This window comes from Hypoxylon trugodes, assembly GCF_022578975.1.
Source record: "Hypoxylon trugodes strain CBS 135444 unplaced genomic scaffold F4822scaffold_2, whole genome shotgun sequence".
Classification (NCBI taxonomy): domain Eukaryota; kingdom Fungi; phylum Ascomycota; class Sordariomycetes; order Xylariales; family Hypoxylaceae; genus Hypoxylon; species Hypoxylon trugodes.
In genome coordinates, this window is record NW_026250017.1 from 4,105,862 (window position 1) to 4,127,875 (window position 22,014).

Here is a 22,014-nt window from a genome sequence, read left to right on the forward strand (position 1 = left end):
GAACTGAATGTGTGGGTATATTCTAATGTAATACATCTATGTTCATATTTCTATGGGTTTATTTCTTATATTCGTTGGATATCATTGCTTCCTTTTTTCCGAAGCCTTAGTTGTGCCTCATTCCTGAGTGGTTCCACAGTCCCCTCAAAACCAAAGCCAGCTTGTACCTCTGACTCTCCAGTCCTCAAAATACCGAATTGGAGCTTGGTATCTTTTATTGAGTTTGCGACAGGCTTCGCTCCAAATGTATTGCCTTGAGCCAGCTGATCTAGGTGAAGATTTCTTGTTGTTAGGAGCACCGCGGAGAATGATGTAGAACTCGTGTAGCCGTTATGCCACAGTGCGACTCCTCCCACGCAGAGACAGACTAGCGTGACTAGTATACCAGAGAGGTACGCAGCCAGGAGAGTCGCCCTTTCATACGCGAAGAAATTCCTTGGGCTTGATACCGTTACCGGAACCATCTTAGTAGCCACGTTCTGCCAATTTCTGTAAGTCATCAGACTATATGTGAAATTCCTGGACAAACTCTCAATTGTTGTGGCCAGTGTTCCACGACATCTACCAGATGTCTGAAACGAATGTGTCGGCTGGGCGACCTCGAGGAATGACGAAGCGTTCCAGATTTCGGGACAATCCGCGAGACCACTTTGGAACAGGGCAGTAGACCCAGCGGGCGTTAGGGTCTCACCATCAATACTCCGCTGGAGTATTTCTCCTACCGCATTTTCAAAGACTTTCCCCTCTAGGAAGCTCTTGAAGATATAATGCGTGAGATAGTAAGTGGGACATATCGTGGCGTTGCCTGCCCGTGGGTCGGGCGCACATGTTTCGTTAGCTAAGAAAGCAGATTGGGTACCACGCGACTCGTCCCAATCCTGCGACTTTAAATAGTCTACTGATTTCTCATGGATGGACTGTATCCCATTGTCAAATTGTATAGTTACGCTATACGAAGTGTTGTATAGTTGGCAGACCATTTGAACATCCTTGTCGGAATTATCCCAGAGTGGATTGACGCCGCTAGTGCCGATGAGGATCATGTTGTACAGAGCCCCGGGAGCAGAAGCTTTGAAGATGTATTGATCCCCCAAACTCGTGGCGTTCGCAGGTCTTGTAGGGCCGATTTCTCCTTGGAAGGCGGCTGCCAATGAAGTATAATTGTACGTATCGGTGTCCCACGTGGGGGTATTTTTTGTCTTAACAACTTCGCTAAGGTTCAAGCACTTGTACGACGGCCCCCAGAAATCTAAGTCATAGGATGCATTAGGGTAGGGCGGTGTCTGAGGTACGAAGCTATTTGATGTGTAGGTGGTCGTGAAAAGGCGTGCGATTTCGGGACCAACCCCCGAATACCGACCGGCCCCTTCATAAACAGGCCAGCCATCGACATCCGAGAAGTTGTAGCCGGGAACTTTTGTTGTGATAACATCTTGAGTCATTTGCGGACCTACAGTCAATGTGGCTGGCGTCACGATTGTGATAATTGGGAGAATCCTGCAGGAGAAAAAGCAATTAGGTAGGGGGTTAATTAATTCGGGTTGAACAAGGCGCAACTTACCATGAGATGGCGGAAATGATGGTGAGTGTCTTTGCATTAAGTAACAAGTCCGCGTTCAAGAAAGACCACGGGTTATCAAGGATATCGAACATGCTGTCGATGCCTCGGATAGAGATCGCCCTCTGTCTTAACGTTGCCCACGTTTGTTGAACAGCAGCAAGCCCTATTGTGGCGACCAACCCGCACCTAATGACGAGCGCCAGGCCTGTACCTATCCGAATGGCCCATATCTGCTGACTGTCTGAGTACACCGGAGTATTATCGAGGCTAGCGTAATATATATGATGGCCAACCACAACTAAAATGCTTCCGATAAATAGAGCTATTGCGATTATGGGATCCTGCCATGCAATGCTCATTCTCTTTTCGGGAACTTCATTGTTGTATTCCTCGGTGTGAAAATGTACTCCATCCCCACTAATACCTTTCGAATAAATGGTCTCGCTATGTGTTACCCCAGAGGCGTTGTCCATATGAGTGGCATAAGACGGATCTAGTCCATATGATTGTGTTGTTTGACTTCGAGGCTGGTAAGAATTTACAGGGAAGTACGAATCGTCTCTTGTATATGAGACATGGTCACCTTGAAACGTTGACGGAGCCATGGATGGGTAGGGTTATAAACATTATGATGTGGAAGAGCCGTAAGTTCTTTTCAAAGAAATATTGCGACTACCTGGCGATAGGGTGCCTAAATACAACCACGAATTCGCCTCGCGAGGATAATGATGGGATGTTCATGATACTAATGGTGTAAGTTGCCTAGTATAGCTGAAATGTAAGCGGTAAGTCGAAGCTGATCCATTGGTTGTCAGATAGTTGGGGGCGGGAAGCCCAGAGGCGACTATACTGTAATGCAGAATTGCGGTGCAGCTAGCATGGGTCAGTGTCGCATTGCAAGCACGCTACACTGATCAAAATAGGTACAGAATGGAACCAACAGTGTCATCGTTGAGGGGTTGCCCCCTGCAATCTGAGACATTGGCCCCAATATTCATCAACAACGTGGAAAATTCTGCCGAAGGTCCTAGATACCAAGATTTGATCTAAATCCTTCAGAGGGTTTTGGAAGCTATATTTCCGAATAATAATTACAAGTCTTGAATAAACGCCCAAGTTGAGTACTTCTTAAAGACTTTATTTCAACTTAAGCGCTCGAGAGACTGTTGTGAAACCGCTTCCTTCGACTACGTGGGCCCTTTAGAATACCCCTGTTTCTCGATCTAGTCTTACTCCGTAGATGACCAGGCACAACTCCATAAGTCCTAGCAGAATCTCACGTAAAGGTTTAAGACACATACACATATCCCGTAAAATCAAGTCGGAGTCAGATAGTATTTACGGACGTTACCTGTTAATTCGTCTCATTATTTCAGACTCAAGATTTGACTAATTCACGCAAATTGTCGCCTGAATAGATTTGGAATTGCCCCACGTAACTATTAAGAAGCAGTACAAAATGTACTTATCGCCGTGGCAGGCTGCCCTACTAAGCTAAATGAGTATCTCGGCGCTTAGGTACAGGGCTGCATAATAGTATGGCCCAAGCTTAAAAGGGTGGGGGCGGTGCGGTAACCACGCGAGAAATAACCTTACCGAATCCAGTCTAATCCTCGATTTCTTCCCCACTCTCTCTCCCATTTTACATCTACGTCTTCACGAACAGACCAAAAATCATAGTCAAATGGACATAAATTGATAAGCCGAGTCTCTCGGATATATACAGATATCGGGTTATACACATAATCGGCAACTATATACAAGAAATGCCGGATATGGCACAAAATTTGACAAACTCCCATCTTGGCCGGAGCGAAAGTAGGAGGCTGGGGTTTATTCCAACACTCGATGGCCTATTCATCACCTCTCCTACCACTACCTTGTCACCAGTAGCGGCCGTGGTAATCTTCAGCAGATACTGTACTTATATACAAGACTGCGAAAAGGTTTTAGCCATTTAGGGGGCAGCGGTGGCTGCGGGCTTGGTCTTGGTGACCAAGGTGGTGGCCTGCTGGACCTTGGCCTTGGTGGCACCGGATCCAGTTAAGGCGGCGTAGACGGAGTCGAGGAATCCGTTGTTGGCGTAGAGCTGAGACATATCCCACATCATAACACCACCAAAGCTAGAGAACTGCTTGGAGTATTGGATGATCGGGGCAAGGGTAGCAGCATCGACGTAACCGCCACCAGCGCCAGTGTTAGCCGGGACACCCAAAAGAACCTTGACGTCCTTGTTCTTGCTGGTGTTCTTGGCCCAGTCGTCCCAGGTCTGGAAGTTGAAGTTGGTCTGCGTGTCGGAGCCAGCTACGTACGAGCTAACACCGCAGTAGTTGTTGTAGAATTGGATCATGATGAAATCGAATGCGATGACACCGTTCAACATGTCGTTCATCGCCGCGTCAGGGTACACACACTGGGGAGCAGCAGAGAGGTAGTACGTCTTGCTAGAGTCACCATCCATAAGCGAGCGGAGCTTGGAGGCGAAGGGCGCGAAGTTCTGGGTGGTCGACTCGAAGTCGAAGTCAAAACCGTCAACGACAGCAGTAAGGAAGGGTCGGTTTTCCTGAGTCGTGTCAGACCCGAACAAGTTCCAGACGTCAGTAGCCGCGCTCTCGGCCTCGTCGGAGCTTGAGAAACCGCCTTCGGTGTAAGTGGCACCTCCGATGGAGAGGAGGATTGTCTTTCCCTGCGATTGGCAAGCCTTGATGTCCTCCTCTAGCTGAGGACATTTTAGTAGCTGAGTACCGTCATATGTCGTGCAGTTGTCTCCAGCATTCGCGAAGTTGGTGGTGGGTGTCTTGATGCCGTTCAAAAAGGCTAGTGGGATGATCTACAGAATACTGGTAAGTTTCTATGGACTTCAAGTTAGGAGTTTGGTTGTCTCACTTCAATCTCGGTGTCTATAACAAATATGTTAGCAAATATACACCATACCGGAGAGTGACGTGATCTTACTGGAGCAGTAATCAACCAAACGGGTCTGAGAGGTCTGTTGGTTGAGCGAGTTTTGTCCTATCATCTTATGTTAGTATGAGTTATACCACAGTGTGTTCTCGCGTGTTGCCTTACCCCAATATACAGCAACATTGCTTGATGAGCTAGCATCGAAACCAGCGAGGACGGAAGGAATAATGCTGGCGATGGACGCCAGAGCCAAAGTGGAAGAAACCATTGTGGATCTAGTGCTCTACCTGAGGCTCTAGTAACTGAGTGAAAGGACTGACTATAGAAAGGATCGACTCGAGGCTCTAGCTACTGGGTTAAGGGAAGGACTGGGTTTGGAATGGATAAACAGTAACTGATGAAGGGATGCTTGAACCCATATATATACCTAAGAGGTATGGAGGAGGTAGGTATGTAGTTCAGGTTCTTCGCCGCCTCCCAACGCGCGGCTTGAGATGGCCGTCCCAACGTTACAGGGCTATAGGAGGTAACCCCTGACTTGCCATGAGATGAACAGCCCAACTCGTGCAACCAAACCCATGACATACCGTCGATGTAGCCTGAGCTCCCTGCTTAGACATCCAGTTACGTCGAAGTAACCCAAAAATAACCCGGAACCATCGCGCGCGCCGGCACCTCGACGGGATTTGTGGGTCGGATCTAAATCATGCCAGGGAGTTCGCCCTATACCCAACGACGACACCGTTCAAGCAGGTGATCCCAGGTACCAGAACCCACGCGCCCAAGTTTTAACCGCACAGTAATAGGGTTAGTGGGCAACAAGATGAGCAGGGGCGTCGATGCGGACCGTTTCTCGGAGGAACTTAGTTTCGGCAGCAAGAGGGGAGTTCATCCTACGCTTGCGGTACCCCAGTCGGAAATTGAGCTTGAACTTGAGCTTCCAAGTTCGGATGGGCGACTTCCAGCCAACTCCGAGCATGCTAACGGCCGCACCGCTCCATCCGCCTCAGACATATTGCGGCTCGGGTTCAAGAGTGTCTTAATGTGTCGGTATCACAATGGAGTTTTGTCTAATTTGTGCCACTTCTAGTTACATCACAAGAGCTGATAAGGGCACAGTTCACTATCATGTTGAGAGACAATTGACTTGCAGCAGGTCCCGTAGTGTGATAGTGCCTGGCATGCACAGCTTCCTGTTTGGGGATAGGTGGGGGGAGCTGGCAAATGAGAGAGCTGGTTTTATAACAAGCCATGCAGGCGATTAAAAGGGGGTTGACAGGGCTCATGCGCGTCATTGCAACCTTGTGTGTCCGTTGACAAGCTTCCCAGTAGCACATTCAGATTCCAAGCAAGCAACTTAAACTTAACAACTCATTTCCGGCTAGACATATCTGGGGAACTCAGGTCAGATGAGACAGGGAATAGGCTCACATTCCATGCAACGATCCCTCATTACAGAGTAGAGCCGTCCATCTGAACACTGGAACTGCACTATCTCGTCCTAGATAACCCCAACAGCTTCCCCAGACCGGGTATATCCTCGCTAGTGATAAAGAAGAAAGGTCGATACCGAACGGAGGCGCTGCAACGTTACGATGACGATATCAATAAGATTACCTACCGACGGTGAAGGACACTGCAACTTTCTCTTTTTATAACAGCCCAGAGTTCCACAAAGATATGAATAATTGAGGCAGATGTGGAGGATTCGATTGCTACAATTTTAGTCAGATGAGCGCGTGGTTGGAACCAGCGATCAGACGAGACATTGCCGATCAATTATCGCCTATCGTGAGGGTGATATCCCGACAACCGGAAATACCACGGATTGTCTCTCAATTCGTCAGAACCGCATTCTTGGAGGTATATCTATCTATAATGTGGTTGGTAACTACCTACGCAGGTAGGCATGTGAGGAGGTAGGGGTGCGCATAGCTACTAGTTCCATCGTTCGTGGGATTCTTTAACTTGTTAATAACTAACCTAGGTTTCCAACACAACGTTTCTTAAAACAAACTGAAGTCTATCTAAACTCGACGTTTGCTCAACTCTGATGAAAATGTTTGTTGAGTATTTCGGTCCGTATGGACCTTTCGTGATTTGGACGTTAAAGTCGCACTTCTTAGGAGTTGACTTCAAGCAATCCAACTGACCCAAAATATGGGACAAAATAGTTACACTTGTTAACTTCCTTTCAGAACTCCGCTGTTCCACACTTTCTCTTCTACGGCTGCACTCTTAAGATTCGGTTTGCGGACTATGCTATAGTTCCACTATACCAACCACCCCGCCTGGAGTAAACAACTCCGGGTCGGAGTTAAGGTACTACCCAGTTAGGTGAATTGAATAACTTGCAAAATAACTTGAAAATCGAAGCTACGCCAAAAATTGACATTAACAAGATAATCCTAGAAAGATTGGAGTTCAGGGAAGCGCCTCAATTCTATTATGATATTGAGGCGACGTACCTAAGCAGACGGTCATCTTTGTGATGTCTACCTAGGTACTGGTAGTGTCTATTAAGATGCTGAATCAATGACTCAATTCGCGACGGACCAATTATCCTAACTCCATACCTCTAACTCCGAGAAATTTTTTCTTTTTAAGGGCCGTTGGGGATGTTGTTATCATGGCACAATTTGAATTGCTCTTTTAAAGTACCTAGGTAGGTGTAGTAGAAGTCTCAGATTCGGAGTTCAACATCATGCCAATTTTCGATGAGACAGCAACAGTTGACCAGGTCGCTCAGGCCTTCGTCCCCCAAATCAAGGGCCGAACATTCGTCATTACGGGGGCCGGCCAACCAAGTGTGAGTCCTTTCCCGCTCCCGCTTTTCCCTTTACCACATTCAGAGTCCTAATCCGTAGTACAGATTGGAAGTCAAATAGCCAAGGCAATAAGTCATGCCTCACCAGAGCATATCCTCATCGCATCGCGAACAGCGTCAAAAGTCGAGCCAGTCCTATCCGCCATCAAAGAAATAGATCCTTCAATTAAAGCGACATTCGTGCAGATAGATCTCTCTGACCATGATTCAGTACGGCGAGCTGCCAAGGAGATACTGGCAGCGACATCATCTAAGATCGACATACTCATTAACAGTGCCGGAAACATGGCTATCAAAGAATACACACTCGATAAACAAGGAATCGAGATTTCGCTTTCCGCCAATCATGTCGGCCACTTTTTATTGGCTAATTTACTGGCCCCAGCCCTCATAGCTGCCGCTGCTAGTAACAAGGAGCACAGCACCCGCATCGTGAACCTCACCAGTAAAGGTTACACCATCTCACCCTTCCGCTTCGACGACTACAATTTCTCCGACGGGAAGACCTACGATTGTTGGACGGGATATGGCCAAGCCAAAACGGCCAATATTCTATTTTCCTACGGCCTAACCAAACATCTTCGAGAGCGAGGCGTGGTCTCTTTCGCTGCTCATCCGGGATCGAATCTCGATACCAAACTTGGATCGCATCTTTCCGTAGAAGACTACAGTGACATACTCCCGATTGCGAAACGTAACACGGGAAGGGATTTTGTCTTCGAGGAACCGAGGTTCAAGTCTTTCGAACAGATTGCTGCAACGCCTCTCATTGCTGCCCTAGATCCCGAGATTACTGCCGAAGCGCCGGCTTATCTAGAAAATAGCCGTATTGACGAGACCTATGAATACGCGCACGACCCTAAGAATGCTGAAAAGTTGTGGAAGTTGAGTGAGAAGCTGGTTGGTGAGGAATTCAACTATTGAGTTAGACATTTCAGCGACATGTCTCTGGGTACCTATGTTTCGTGTAGAATAAACTACCAATATAGCATGGAAGTTAAACAAAGTATCAAATTGCCGGTGATATCTGTCTGCTACACTTCCCTAGTAGGATGTGCGATTCTTCAATGCTTCGCAATTTAGTAACTAACTCTCACCTACCCTCCAAGTTCCAGCATAACACAATGTCAAGCCACATCATCCCAAAAAAAGCAACAAGAATACCTGGTATAGCAATCTCCAACCATGAGTCCAGTCGTTCCACGGGGTCTGAGTGTTGTTCTTTAACTTCTCTCGCGTTTTTCTCCCCTTTTGCACTCGCCATGTCTCACCCAGATACCCGTATCTTAACACTTCAGAAGATACATCCCAACCAGCACATCCGTCTCATTCTGCCGATACTCCAAACACGCATCAGAGCCAGGCGCATCACGCATTGCTACCGTGAAATTCGTATCCACGCCAGGACATTCAAAAGTAACCGGCTGAACACTCATGTCCGGCCTCAATTCAACTGACTCCAAAGACGCTGCGATCCCTGGTAAATTACCATATGTCGTGTGTCCCGGATCAGCTAAGGTTCCGTTTAGAAGTGCGAAGCTAATAAGCCCATTACCCTTCAACTTGTAATCCTGAAATTCTTCTTGGGCGGGAGGCAAGTTGAATAGAACTGCACATTCCTTTCCACCGTCCGAGGCGGAGATGGGGAAGACGAAAACGGCGGATGAGTTCGGTGAGAGTCGTACTAGCATGTCAGGGTTCGGGCCGTAGCTCGTGCTTGGATTATTCTTGTCGACCAAAACGATCTCAGTAGGGGCTTGGGCAACGACTACGTCACAATTGCCGTGTGTTGATGGAGGTCTAGCTGTCGGGCCTGAAGAAGGCGGCCTGGTAATCGTAGTTGGTGACGATTTCGTCACCGTGGTGGTTGTCACGGCTTCGAAAGGGGTAATTGTTAAGCTGGTTGACGACGACGAAGATGAAGATGGTGTTAAGGTTTCGCCCGCGCACAATGGCCGGCAGTTATCAGCACGGATCGTGATCGTAGAACAATTGGCGCCATTAGGTTCCAAGTATAGATTAACCTCGTAGTCGTCGTTCGTGTGGCATTCGTAGAACGTAGACTGGTCTCGGTAGGACACGCCGCCGTAACACCCGATCCCGAATCCGTGATCGGGCCTTTGGTTCCTGTCGCACTGAAGTACCGAAGTAGGAGCTATAAGAAGCGGTATAGAATTAGCAAAATATCAATTCAATAAGATTGGGGTGAGGGACCATACGAGTCCACCAGCAACCTCTACCCTCCTGATCAGCAAAAGCATCCCCAAACCAAGTAAACAGAGATGGTGGCAAGTCACTCCCTGCTCTCGCCTGACCATTCCCTAATTGGCCCACGGGGCCATTGAATCCTCCTGTGACTTCAAGATGGAAGCCACATCCAGCGTTCATCGGTGGAGCAGTGCTTTTCGTTGAGGTGACGGAGGTTAGAAAGGAGAGCATCGTTACTCTGGACAATTGGGACACTATTAATCTTGTGAATGTTTGATATGACCAAGGAGGTTAAGACACGAAGATGCTTCCCAAGACACGACCAAAAAGAGTTGCCTTAGGATTGCTGATGGATTTGAAATGGGCAGACTGGGTATACAGTCGGGAACTGAAGCATATTAATACAATCTTAGAGGAAATGTTCGCTTAAGTTTTCAACTCCTGCAAGAGTCTCGTACTTGCCGATTCTCTTCAGTCTGGATCGTTCCATTTAGGTTCAGAATGGGACAACGATATGTTGTTCATAGGGTAACCACAAGCGAACATCCGCAGTTAAAGTTACAATTGACGTTTTGAATATCTCACCGATTGAGATGAGGCTGAGAATATTCTAGCCATGCACAAGGGGAGTCACGAATTTCACAGTACGGTTACCCGAGGCTGATATGTTGTGCACTTGAAACATCTCGATTGCGCATTTTACATTTAATTCGGATTTCTATGGACGTGAGTATGACTTCTAATGTCATTTGATAACTGATAGACCTACTTGTCGGTTATCTTGCTTCATATTCATTGACTTTATGTGGCCAGCCTCATGAAGAACCATGTGGACTGTAACACAACTGCTTCTTCGAGTGTTGCGGCATCTAGAAGTGTTACCTCTGGCGCATAGTACCCGATTCTGGTTGCAATATGCTCAAATCCAGCATAACACCTGACGGGTAACGGACTTTCGCGAATATCTCCTAGGTTTTTCTTTGAAAACCACTATCGGAATGAGCCGGGGAAAGGCAACGGATTAGAAGTATATCGCCCATCCGTGGGAGGCTAGCGTCCAGAAAAGGACAGCTTGCTTTCATCAACAACACCTTCTATGAACTGGGCTCCCAACTGCCGAAACGTATACACAGATGTGTGGTTCGCCTCGCTGCAGATCGGCTCGTCCGGATTGGAACGACGCGGAGAGGCGTATTAGGACTCAGAGCGGCAGGTTGCCATGTTGGCTATGCCTACAATTCCAAAATAATCCTTCATCCTTCGTCTTCACTGTCGTCACTCGCTCCACTTTCGTCGATATCACTCAGCTCATCTAGGGGTATCATATCATCCTCGTCATCGTCATCATCAACTTCTGCCTCATCGTCCGATGATTCCTCGTTGTTGCTACCGAATCCCTCAAATTCTTCGTCCTCGCTCGCACTTACACCTTCTGGAAGGGATGTAGTTGATGGGGCCGCGGTTGTATCGGGGACGCTTTCCAAATCATCCCTCTTCCGCTTCTTCGGCATCTCTCCGAGTCTGCCCTCGCGACCCTCGATTGTCTTCCCTTCTTCCCCTTCCACAATAGGCGCTGGTGTAAACCAAGGTATCTTGCCTCTCATGAAGTCATTTAAGACCATTTTTGCGACACCATCCACATCTGGCTCACCGGCCTTTAATAAGCGACCACCCTTTCGAGCGAGAAGCTCCAAAAAGTGGATATGATCATTCCATCCCTTTATTTCATAAGTTCGCTCCATATGATGTTGCTTAACCTTTGCTAGCAGTGCTGGGATGTATTGTTCAGGGTTCTCAACCATTTCAACACGAACAACACCGCGAAGCAGGATATCTTGAGGGGTATCATTCTGGTTGGGTGGTACCACACCAGGACAATCGATAAGATAAATTCGCTTCATCAATGTGACATACTGCCACACTTTGGTTTCACCGGGGATGGGAGCTACTTTGGCCACCTTTTTCTTTCGTAGCGTATTTATGATAGAGGATTTTCCTACATTAGGATATCCTATCAATCCGACGGAGATCTGTTTGCGATCCGAGTGTAGTTGGGAGAATTGACGGAGGAGTTGAATTAGAGAACCTTTGCCGAATGGGTTTGTTATACTCGAGTGGAACGCGAGAGTGGGGAAATCCGCGGAAAGCTTGCGAACCCACGCAGCCTTAAGTGAAGTTAGCATCGATTATGGAACTAAGCAACCTGTAGAAAGAATAAATGATGAAAATAGGAATAGGTAAATGGTTAGATGTATGAATCACTACTAAGAAATCTACCACCGGCCACCAAAAACAGGTAGAGATAGATTTCAACTCAAAATGAAACACGGCCCAACTAATGACAGTACTCCAAAACGGAGCTCTGCCAGCTCTCAGTCCGAAAACATAAGAACATCAAGTGTGGAAATTTGATCTCCCAATGCCGTAACGGATTACTTCTCACTGAATTTACGAGCAAGCACCCTGACAAAAATCATTGGGGTTGAAGGAAAAAGGAAGATGATATAAAATATTAGATAAACTTACTGCTACACTTGTGGGAACCAGGTCGGTTTTATTTAGGACAAATATCAGGTGCTTGTGAGGTGCCTCCTCTCTTAGATACTTCTCTACGCTCCGGCATCGAGTACCAAGAGGATCGCGAGCATCAAGAACGTGGATAATAACGTCCGAAGCACTGTAGATCGTTAGCACAAGGTGTTCAATAAAACAAATCGTGATGGGATGACATACTCAAGAACCTTATAAAGCTCATTCCAGATTCTCTTACTTTGACCCTTGTTGAAAATTGGTTCAATGGCCATAGTGAGGGCATCTTCACCCTCAGTTTGACCCTCACCAAGTCCATCGGGATCGACAGCAGCTCCAGAGTTTCCACTCAGTAACCTAGCCTGCTCGAGACGGTCCTTGTATGCATCCATGCTCTTCTCGGTATCCTCAGCCAGGTCCGTCAGACTACTAACATCCAACTTTACCCTCTTGCGCTGAGACTTCGGACCAAACGCATCAGCAAACGGAGCGCTCTCGATGGTCATCTTGGCCTTGTGTTGCTTCAACCCGTTCTTGGTATCCGTGTTATCCCTTATCAAGCTCATGGGTATCTTGTTCGTCTTCAAGAGGACTTGGTACGGATCCTTAGCCTTCTCATCCATGGCCTCGCGGAAAGCCTTGAGGGAATCTTGGGAGATAACACGGGTATTGGTAAACCATTTCCGATTGGGCTCGACGCGAGCAGAGGGTACGTCTCTGGATTGGTACTTGGCGGCTTGGATGATCTTGCCGTCGGCATTTCGTACAGGTTTGCCCTCATCCTTTCGCATGTTCAGGGTCTTGATCTTCTTCGCGGAACGATAAAAGTTCTCACCCTTGATTTTAATATTATCCATTCCGGAACCCGACTTGCCCTGCCGGGCCAGCCGACTCCGTTCCTTCTTACCAGTCCCCATTGCGCCCAAATTCGTGAGCTTGTGAGGGTTTTGGTAGAAGAGGAAATGGATGAGAAGGTTGGTTGAAGGAAGAAAAAAAAAAGAGAAGGGTGGGGATCTCAAATGGGAACTTTTTTTTCATCTGTACTAATAGATCGTTATCGATTAGCATTAGCGTGGATATTTGAACCAGCCGAAGCTTACCCACTGTGATACAGCTATTGGATTGGACCCCGAGCCCGCTAAAGTGGGTCACTAACGAATTTCTTCGTACTCAACTTTTCCCAAATAATTCAACTCAAGACACAAGACCAATGTGTAGTTGGATCTAGACGACTATACTCTTCACGACTTGACGACAAACACGGCAGAGATTAATTGAATCGATTGATCGAAGGGTTTTCCAACACCCACTCATAGTGCCAATCGGCACACCAACAACCACCACCATGCCACCTCTACTCCCCCGACCGACCCTCCTCCCACGAGGCCGACCAGCAACAATACAATCACTATCCAAAGCCCTCTTCTCCTCCACCACCACCACCTCCTCCGCCCCTCAGCGAATCCCCCCTGAATCCCCCCTCTTCATCAACATACCCAACCCGCCACAAGACCAATCCGTCGAAAACTTCCGCGACCTCAAGCGCAACAAGGGCCACCTCCCCCTCCCAAGACAAGTCTTCCGCAAGCGCGACGGCCACCTAAAGTCCAGCGAAACATGGCTCACAAAATCCGCCCCGCAGCCATCCTCCGAAGCCTCCAAACAGCCCCCAAAATCCGAGGTCCAGGCTTGGAAACGCAAAATGGCACATACACGCCGCGACAACATGCGAGAAGGAGTACGCGCCTTATATGCCCGGAAGAAGTTATTCGATAGTAGACGTACCGAGAAGCAGGTAGCGAAATTGGAGTCTCATAGAGCCGCTGCCACGGCGCCGGAGCGTGAGGATGAGAGGTTAACCCGTGCATCGGTTAACGCGGGGACACTCCAAACAAAAGTCCTTCCCGATCCTCTTCGCTTCGAGCGGGCGGAGGCGTCGAAAGAACGCAGTGAATCTATAGCAGCTCGAAAAAGCGAGGCTCGTCGGGACGCTATCCAGGAATTGTACATGAGAGCCCGATCTTTCATTGTCAGCGAGAATGATCTTGAGGCTGAGGTGAACAGACTCTTTGCGCCGGATTACTGGAAGAAGATGGGTATGACGGCTAGTGGATTCGACGTCAACAACATCTGGGACTTGAGCGGTAGACCCCCCACTGTGGCTGATATGCTGAATGAGGTATCGCGTACTTCGAGTACGGTATTGAAGAACCTCGAGTCGGAGAAGACGAAAACCCTTAAGAGGCAGAAGGAAGTTGCTGAAGAACTTACTGGTGGCAAGTTGGATGGAATCTGATATCAATATTAAGTTAGCGATATGAAGACAAAATGCATACGAAAAGCTGAGACGCAAGACTACTACCAGTTCTTCTCATACAGAGAGGGACTAGCATATTAAAGCATTGATGATAGTTATGGCTATCATGTACATATTAGAATCGCAACTTCACGACTTGTACAATGTGTATAAAGGAAAATATCGATCATCTATCACGTTTATTGTACTATGAAATTGTCTGGTTTGTTGATTTAGACGAACATGCCGAACCCTGTAAAACGCCCCAAGTGCCCATACCATTGAGCAATCCAGCTCAAGCGTTACCGAGCAGCTATGCAGGAAAAAATTGGAATGCAATAATGCATTAAATGCCAATTTGGCCAATGCCCGAATGTATGCCGATATAATTCTACAAATATCCCTCAACACATCACACCTATAGTCTTATCGTTTCTCTACCAGCAAGAAATGCATGGCGACATATGCCAACACCACAAAGACCGCGGCGAAGACACCTAAGTTTATAACATCCATCCATTTTGCTGCGTTGTTGAATCCAAACGAGCTCAGAATCGCCGCTCCGGGGACCGTGATATCCAGTCCATATTTGTTATCCACAAGCGTCAACTTAATGACCTCGTTAACGATGAGGGCTTCAAAACCATAATGGAAGATGGACAGAGATTGTAACCAGAGAGCGGCATCGGGGATCGCGTCGTGGTTAAGTAGCAATCCAGCAAACAACAGAGAGAAGAGCATGACTAAGCTTCCAATGAGGTTTGCTACGCCACCATCCTTGCAGACGACGCCAATAAACAGGCAGATTGAAGCAGCAGCCAGGTTGAATAAGACGAGGACAAGCATAAATGTGAAGAAATGCGGTGCATCCGGAATAAGGCCAGTCATAGGATAAATGATGGCTCCCATCAGAATCGGTGGAATAATTCGAAGAGGGATAATGTCGAATAGAACCTTTGCGACGAAGTATGTAATGGGCGAATAATATCCATTTGCTCGTTCTCTGACAAACAGAAGCCGTTCGGAAGCGAAGACATTTAAACTAGTCAATGTGCTGAAACCGAACAGGGCAAGAAGGAAAAAGAACAAGCCGAGTCGGTTTTGGAATCCAGGAATGTCGTCGGTAAGGCCATAGAAGAGATACCCCGAGAGAACAGCGAGGACAATCGCAATAGCGTAGTGAGTCAGCATTAGAAGCGGGTTGCGGTAGAGATTCTTCCACGTTCTTTGCGACAGAATAACGAATTGGCTGAGATAACCGACACGGGCGTAGCCACGACCAATTGCGCTACCGTTAGGGTGTGCGCCGTGAGCCGCATTCCCATTCTGACCATTCGCAATTTGAGCGCTAGTAACTGCCTGTTGAATTTCATCGTGTATATTATCGGCGATACCAGATTCAGCGTAAGCATGGACGAGACCATCAAGATTGGTTGCAGCGGCAGGTGGAAGATCATGGACATCTTCGACAACAACTTGCGGTGGTGTAACACCAGCGGGTTGTTTACGTAACTTGTACGACCCAATATCCTCCTCGACATCGGAAGATGCCGCAGTGTCGATAGTGTTCTTTCGTCTCGTGAATAGTTCCCGCTCCTGTCTAGCTTTAACTGAATCCTTGCGCTTAGCCTTAGGTCGACTAGACGATGGCTCAGTTGAGCTATCTTCAGCAATACTATTGGCCCCAGAAATGCTTGCAACTGATTTAACAGCAGTCGTGCTGCTAGGTCCGACACTAGCTACATCGTTCACAATAGATCCGTCATCGAAAGTACCCGAAGTACCGGCATGCATCGTAAGATCAACAAGATAATCCGCAATGTTGAAGCCGGGCGGACAACTGTATCCAACCTGATCGAAATATTCCTGACATTGCGAAAATGGACCGGAATAAACCGCTTTACCTTGAGCAAGGAGGATTAATCGATCAAACAAAGCGACGATATTGGAACGTGGCTGGTGGATAGTGAAGATAACAGTTCGCTTGTAGGTTTTGGCCAAAGTAACAAGGCATTCGATAACATTGAACGCGTTGTAAGCATCCAGTCCACTAGTCGGTTCGTCGAGGAAAAGGATCGAAGGGCTAGTGACAAGCTCACAAGCAATGCCGACACGTCTCTTTTCACCACCGGAAATACCCCTTCCTTTGCCCTCCTCAGATCCTATAAGGGAATCGCGAATGTGATAAATACCAAGCTGCTTCTCGACTTCGTAGACTCTCTGTTCCTTAGCCGCGCGACCCATTCCACGGGGAAGACGAAGGAGAGCACTGGTGAGAATAGTTTCGTGCACCGTTAGAGTAGGAAGCATGGTGTCTTCTTGATCGACAAAGCCTACCACACTCTTGAATTCGGCATCAGTAACCTTCTCTCCGTTGACGTAGAAGTCTCCGCCAGCATTGCCACGCTTGTTCTTGCGAGCGAGGATATCCAAGAAGCTCGTCTTTCCCGCACCAGATGCGCCGATAATAGCCGTAATCTCGCCGGGGTGAGCAATTCCTTTGATATCGTTCAAAATAACCTTTCCGTTCAGTCCGTAGGAAACGTTCTCAAAATACAAGGTCGCCGGTTTATGATCCGTCATTAACTTGATAGCTTCGTCATCGTTATCATCGAGCGCAATAGGGCCGTATCGGTACTGTCGGCGTGAAAGATACCAGATAATTAGGATAACAGCGACTAGGAACAGGGAACATCCTGCGATTACACCCGCGATCAAGGGCGTGTTGATCTTCTTAATAGGACGCTCGTAACCGGGTACCTGGGTGTGGTAGAGACATTCACCAGAGCGGCAATCCAACTCGATACTCTCGTCGCCGAAGAAGTTACCCACCATCCAATCTAGCGATGGTTCCTTGAATTTGCAGTTATTGATTCCGCCATTCTCCTGCAGGCAACTGAAGGTAGCCGGACCATGAACCTCCTCTTTCAAGAAATCGGTCAAATCGATGGAACCATCCGCTCCGCACAGCATTCGGTCTTTGATACAATTACATTTGACATCAGGGCACTTATAGTAGGTACTGTTTTGGTCGGAGGTGAAGTCGGCAGTAGATTCGCAATTCTCGAGATGGCAGTAGAAGGATTCTTCTCGGTCGATCCAGACTATTTCGCGGGAGTGGTCAATTATTTACTCATTAATGAAATCATAAATGGATTATTTGCTTACACTGGAAATCACAGAATGCTGTATCTTTCTCGCAAGTAAAGGTTGCCTGGGGTATCTTGCCGTTAAGCATAGTAAGGATCTTCTCGTTCGTCACGTCGCACATCTGATGGTTGTTTTGTACGACCTCGCCATTTTGGTAGCAAACACCACCATCGCCAGTTTCCATCAAGGCATTGCAAGCGTTATTTTGGGTGCAGACATTGCAGTTGATTCCGGTCCAGCCTTCATCGCATTTGCATGAATCACCCGATCTTATCGGACGTTCTTTGCCCTTGGCAAGAGAACCGCAAGCTATAGTATCGTCAGCGAATTAAGGATGGTCTCGAGGTATGTCGGGGTAGTAGTACTCGGTTGGAAGCAATCATCTCCTCCGAATCCTGGTGGACACTCGCATTTCCCGTTGTATTCGTTACAGTCGGCATATTGATAACATTCGTAGGCTGGAAGGAGACAGTTAAAACTAGAAATAGGAGGATTTATTAGCTTCCGAATTATATCATGTTTGATAGGGACGGTTGGAATCGGCATACCATGGTGGACAATCACTTGGCCGACCATCTAAAAGAGCTAGTTGCGCCCGCATCATATCGATTTGGGTGTAGTTCTTTTGACCCGCGACGAGACATGACAGCGATAGTACGCCTAAGGCAACATGCCTAAGGCTCGTCGACGACGACAACATGATGAAGGTTGCCCAATCAGGCAAGAATTATCGATGTTGATAGGTGGCGTCAAGTGTCAAGATTGATGTTGATAAAGTGAAGAAGGGAAAAGGGAAGGATGTTGACGATAGGCTGCGATATCCACATCTACATCCGACGCTGCAAGGCCCCACGAGGCACAACAAGCTCCAATGTAGCCAATGTAGCGGACAGGCACGTTAGGTTGCAGGTCCCCGAGGCCAGATGCTCACTCGGTTGGCCAGCTGACTGGGCTACCCCTACACCACTACCAGCACTACCAACCTCTCTTTACTAGCTTCTGCGCTTTCTGCTTGGATAGGATAGTCTCTTTAAGTGACGCACGCTTACGATGGCTTTAGTTGTAGCCGTGCGAAATGATGTCAGCGCCTTAATTTTTAATATCGATGGGTCACAAGGAGAATAAAATGAACGATAAGTAGGAAAGAAATATGAATAGTACAGAAAATTGAAAGAGAAGGAGGGGAAGCTATAGTAATGTTACTGACTGACAGGTTGGAAGATGAACTTCTTAATTCGAACAAGTCTAGTTGAGAGAGAGAGAGAGATAAAGACCGCGCGAGAGATGGAACCGAGCTCGGGAAATTAGTTAGCAAAGAGGTAACCTGTCTAGCTGTAATGTACCTAGCTGTACCTAAGCCAAAGCCAAAGCTCACCTGCGCACCTGCAGCTTGGAGGTGGATCTACAGATTGTGGTAGCAGTGTGGCACGGTCGGTCGCCCGACGGTCCCGCCCTAAGACACTGCAGGAGCTGCCCGAAGTAGTAAGCACAGCCACTAAAACTTCCCCAACTTCAGGGCTTTTATCGTCCAAACAGATAAGATTGGCGAGAACATTCAACAATATCAAAGCCAACTCATATGTACCTCTTTCTAACCAATGAATCTGACCATCAAAGTCTCAAATGTAAACTCTATAACATTAAGCCGTTTTGGCTATAAGTACCCCGATGGACGTTATCTAAAAAGCTAAGCAGACTTGGCGGCAACACGTTAAGCTAGGTCCGCCGCATTGGTCAAGCTTCATGATCAAAGCATCAGGTAGGTCAAGTCACTATGACTTTAGGAAAATCGATTAATTAAGCAATATTACAATAAATCTCTGCAAAATCATCAGTTAATTCAAGGTGAACTATCAACAAAAATACCACGCATATTCCCTTTAAGAAATATTGGTCATATTCTCCAGCCGAATTAATATCGTAGCGAAACGGCGATATCTCAGAGTCATCTATTAATAGGGTGACCAATAGGGGAAAGCTATAGGTTACTAATAAGCTTTTTTAACAATATACACTGATTTTCACCCCACGTTCCATTCATATCGTCATATTTATTATCAGTATCAAAATCAACTATCTAAGACAACCGACCAAACATAAACGGGGAAGAGGCTGGAAATATTGGTACAATGGACACCCACTGCGTTACTATAATACATGATACCAACAAGGTAGTATACAGAACCGGCGCCGCTCCTAGCTGTCTCCGCACTGAGTGGTAAGGAACTTCCGAATCGCGGGCGCCTTGGAGAGTCCCACTCCGCGCCCTTCGCGCCCTGCCTATGCGGGGCAGGCTAGATGGAACTTCGAGATATTAGAGAGCTAGCAATTATATATATCATGTCTGGTCAAATTCTACATTGACTTCATTCTCGTCCCTAGACTAGCATATCTATTGCGAGTTTTTGAACTAGGACAGAATCCAACAATACCCCATTACAAGTTGCATCTCAGATATCATTGGGTCAAGATGGTACAACTCCCAGCGTTCGAAGTCGAGAGGTGGATGGACACGCATGAGAATACACCGGGTGTTCTTAACATAGCTGAGACATGCTGCTCTTCCGTTTCAATTAACCAACTGGTGCAATTTGACACCAGTAAACAACAGGATGGGCGCTCGGTCGTTGACCCGTCTGCTAGGTTGGGGTATGGGACTATTCGGGGGAGCGAAGAACTTCGTCGGAACCTAGCGACTATGTACAACGAGGACCAAAATGCGACAAGGAACAACAGTGTTCCTCCGGTAACTTCTAACGATATCATTATCCAACAGGGAGCCATCGCAGCGAACCGAGATGTCTTCTACAGTCTTGTAGGGCCAGGAGACCACGTGGTTTGCGTCTTCCCAACCTACCAGCAGCTCTACTCCATTCCTAAGTCGTTAGGTGCTGAAGTTTCGCTGTGGGAGCTTAAGCAGAGCGAGGGCTATGTACCTAATGTCGGGGACCTCGAGGCTTTAATTAAGGACAACACAAAGGTATGCAGCCACCCCCTCTCCCTAAGAGGGCCAAGGCCGCCACCGCATCATCTTAGCTAACTCACCGTTTCAGATGGTTGTTATCAATAATCCTAATAATCCGACAGGAGCAACGATACCCGTAGAAGTTCTAGAGAAGATAGTTAGTGTTGCTAAAAAGAACGACATCATCCTATTCTCAGATGAAGTTTATCAACCCCTCTTCCACGGTGTCGAGCAGGACAGTATCCCACCATCAATCCTCGCACTGAACTATCCCAAGACTGTGGTGACTGGTTCCATGTCCAAAGCCTGGGCCTTGGCAGGTTTACGGCTTGGATGGGCTGCGTCACGAGATGCATCCATCATCGACGCCATCGCATCCGCCCGTGACTACACCACCATCAGCGTATCTGGGCTTGACGACCAAGTAGCGCGGTACGCGCTAAGCGCCTCCGTGCGGCCACAGCTCTTAGCACGGAACATTTCCTTGGCTAAGAAGAATCTGGATTTGCTGGCGCGGTTTGTGGAGGACCACCCGACGGTATGTACTTGGGTCAGACCTAATGCAGGAACCACGGCTTTCCTAGGATTTAAAGATAAGAATGGGGCGCCGGTTGACGACGAGGCGTTTTGTAAGGACGTTCTAAGCAAGACTAAGGTCTTTTTCGTACCGGGCTCGCGCTGTTTCGGGAACGGCGAAACGTCTTCCTTCAATGGATTTGTCCGTATTGGATACGTTTGCGAGACAGAAGTACTCCGGCAGGCATTGGAGGAACTAAGTGGATATATAGCCGACCATCTCGTATGAAAGACGATATATACCTACCTCGGGCAGGCGATTCGAGAGCAGATTTGAAATCAATGCTAGTTAGTGTGCGATTTACTACCTAGGTAGGTGCATCAGTAGTATTGTTTAAGTGCCGTATTTGTGCTACCTTCGCCCTCGGCCACCGGAATGGAACGTAGAGAAGCCCCAATAGCACCTAGTACCTGGTACCCAGAGAGATGGTGGGGGAGCTGTCTATCTGCACTGCAACTATATCGATGTAATTTAATAAAATCGATGCTGTACCGATAGATTGGCATTCTAGAGTTAAGCGCGTGTATGAGTTATATCGTCAAGATGTTATATCATACGTGGAAGTAGTTATTTTGTCCATCGGTTGAGTACGGCATATAACTCATAGGAGGAAAAAGAGGTACTGTTAGGTCCGAAGAGACTAGAACTTGGAGTTATCAAATAGGATTAGGCTGTGAAATGAAATCTGGCAGTAATACAGATGTCGAATAACAAATGTAACGATACGGTAGTATTATTGAGATCACAAGTTTTTGGATTGCTGCGCCCACCGTAACGTCAGAGTTGATTACCGGAGTCTTAGTTGTTGCTGACTGTAATTTGCATATTTAAAAGGATGGGAATCTGGGGTAACTCTGCTTTGTCAAAGATGATAAAACCAATGACATATTGAGTTAATCTTGACCATATTTCGTTTCGCGCATTGTTTACATTTCGAATGACCTTCCTGTACAACACTAGAACAGTAGGGGGGGTTGGTAAGATCTGGTCTTCGCAT

The 22,014-nt window shown here is 47.3% G+C and overlaps 8 protein-coding genes across 8 annotated transcripts; 3 read left to right on the forward strand and 5 right to left on the reverse strand.

Moving 5' to 3' along the window:
- Positions 1-65: 65 nt before the first annotated feature.
- Positions 66-2,034, reverse strand: F4822DRAFT_426206 (uncharacterized protein; the record flags this gene model as incomplete). Its single annotated transcript, XM_051460500.1, has 2 exons — positions 66-1,497; positions 1,562-2,034. The coding sequence occupies 2 exons, from the start codon at positions 2,032-2,034 to the stop codon at positions 66-68; spliced, it is 1,905 nt and encodes a 634-aa protein (XP_051318785.1).
- Positions 2,035-2,887: 853 nt separating this feature from the next.
- On the reverse strand, positions 2,888-5,018 carry F4822DRAFT_148202 (glycoside hydrolase family 18 protein). Its single transcript, XM_051452954.1, has 4 exons — positions 4,631-5,018; positions 4,517-4,573; positions 4,448-4,461; positions 2,888-4,391 (listed from the first exon to the last, which is right to left on the reverse strand). The coding sequence occupies exons 1-4, from the start codon at positions 4,731-4,733 to the stop codon at positions 3,519-3,521; spliced, it is 1,047 nt and encodes a 348-aa protein (XP_051318786.1). The 5' UTR covers positions 4,734-5,018; the 3' UTR covers positions 2,888-3,518.
- A 1,826-nt stretch (positions 5,019-6,844) lies between these two features.
- Positions 6,845-8,301, forward strand: F4822DRAFT_148317 (NAD(P)-binding protein). The gene is made up of 2 exons (XM_051452956.1): positions 6,845-7,274; positions 7,338-8,301. The coding sequence occupies exons 1-2, from the start codon at positions 7,170-7,172 to the stop codon at positions 8,214-8,216; spliced, it is 984 nt and encodes a 327-aa protein (XP_051318787.1). The 5' UTR covers positions 6,845-7,169; the 3' UTR covers positions 8,217-8,301.
- Positions 8,273-9,920, reverse strand: F4822DRAFT_148245 (uncharacterized protein). Its single transcript, XM_051452955.1, has 2 exons — positions 9,512-9,920; positions 8,273-9,447 (listed from the first exon to the last, which is right to left on the reverse strand). The coding sequence occupies exons 1-2, from the start codon at positions 9,729-9,731 to the stop codon at positions 8,579-8,581; spliced, it is 1,089 nt and encodes a 362-aa protein (XP_051318788.1). The 5' UTR covers positions 9,732-9,920; the 3' UTR covers positions 8,273-8,578.
- An 833-nt stretch (positions 9,921-10,753) lies between these two features.
- On the reverse strand, positions 10,754-12,946 carry F4822DRAFT_426210 (nucleolar GTP-binding protein; the record flags this gene model as incomplete). The annotated part of the gene is made up of 3 exons (XM_051460501.1): positions 10,754-11,665; positions 12,027-12,177; positions 12,234-12,946. The coding sequence occupies 3 exons, from the start codon at positions 12,944-12,946 to the stop codon at positions 10,754-10,756; spliced, it is 1,776 nt and encodes a 591-aa protein (XP_051318789.1).
- A 249-nt stretch (positions 12,947-13,195) lies between these two features.
- On the forward strand, positions 13,196-14,533 carry F4822DRAFT_392848 (uncharacterized protein). The gene has a single exon (XM_051457248.1). The coding sequence runs from the start codon at positions 13,375-13,377 to the stop codon at positions 14,323-14,325; it is 951 nt and encodes a 316-aa protein (XP_051318790.1). The 5' UTR covers positions 13,196-13,374; the 3' UTR covers positions 14,326-14,533.
- On the reverse strand, positions 14,507-18,766 carry F4822DRAFT_392849 (uncharacterized protein). The gene is made up of 4 exons (XM_051457249.1): positions 18,024-18,766; positions 17,841-17,953; positions 17,494-17,784; positions 14,507-17,429 (listed from the first exon to the last, which is right to left on the reverse strand). The coding sequence occupies exons 1-4, from the start codon at positions 18,173-18,175 to the stop codon at positions 14,752-14,754; spliced, it is 3,234 nt and encodes a 1,077-aa protein (XP_051318791.1). The 5' UTR covers positions 18,176-18,766; the 3' UTR covers positions 14,507-14,751.
- A 753-nt stretch (positions 18,767-19,519) lies between these two features.
- On the forward strand, positions 19,520-21,340 carry F4822DRAFT_392852 (PLP-dependent transferase). Its single transcript, XM_051457250.1, has 2 exons — positions 19,520-20,455; positions 20,529-21,340. The coding sequence occupies exons 1-2, from the start codon at positions 19,946-19,948 to the stop codon at positions 21,243-21,245; spliced, it is 1,227 nt and encodes a 408-aa protein (XP_051318792.1). The 5' UTR covers positions 19,520-19,945; the 3' UTR covers positions 21,246-21,340.
- The last annotated feature ends 674 nt before the right edge of the window (positions 21,341-22,014 follow it).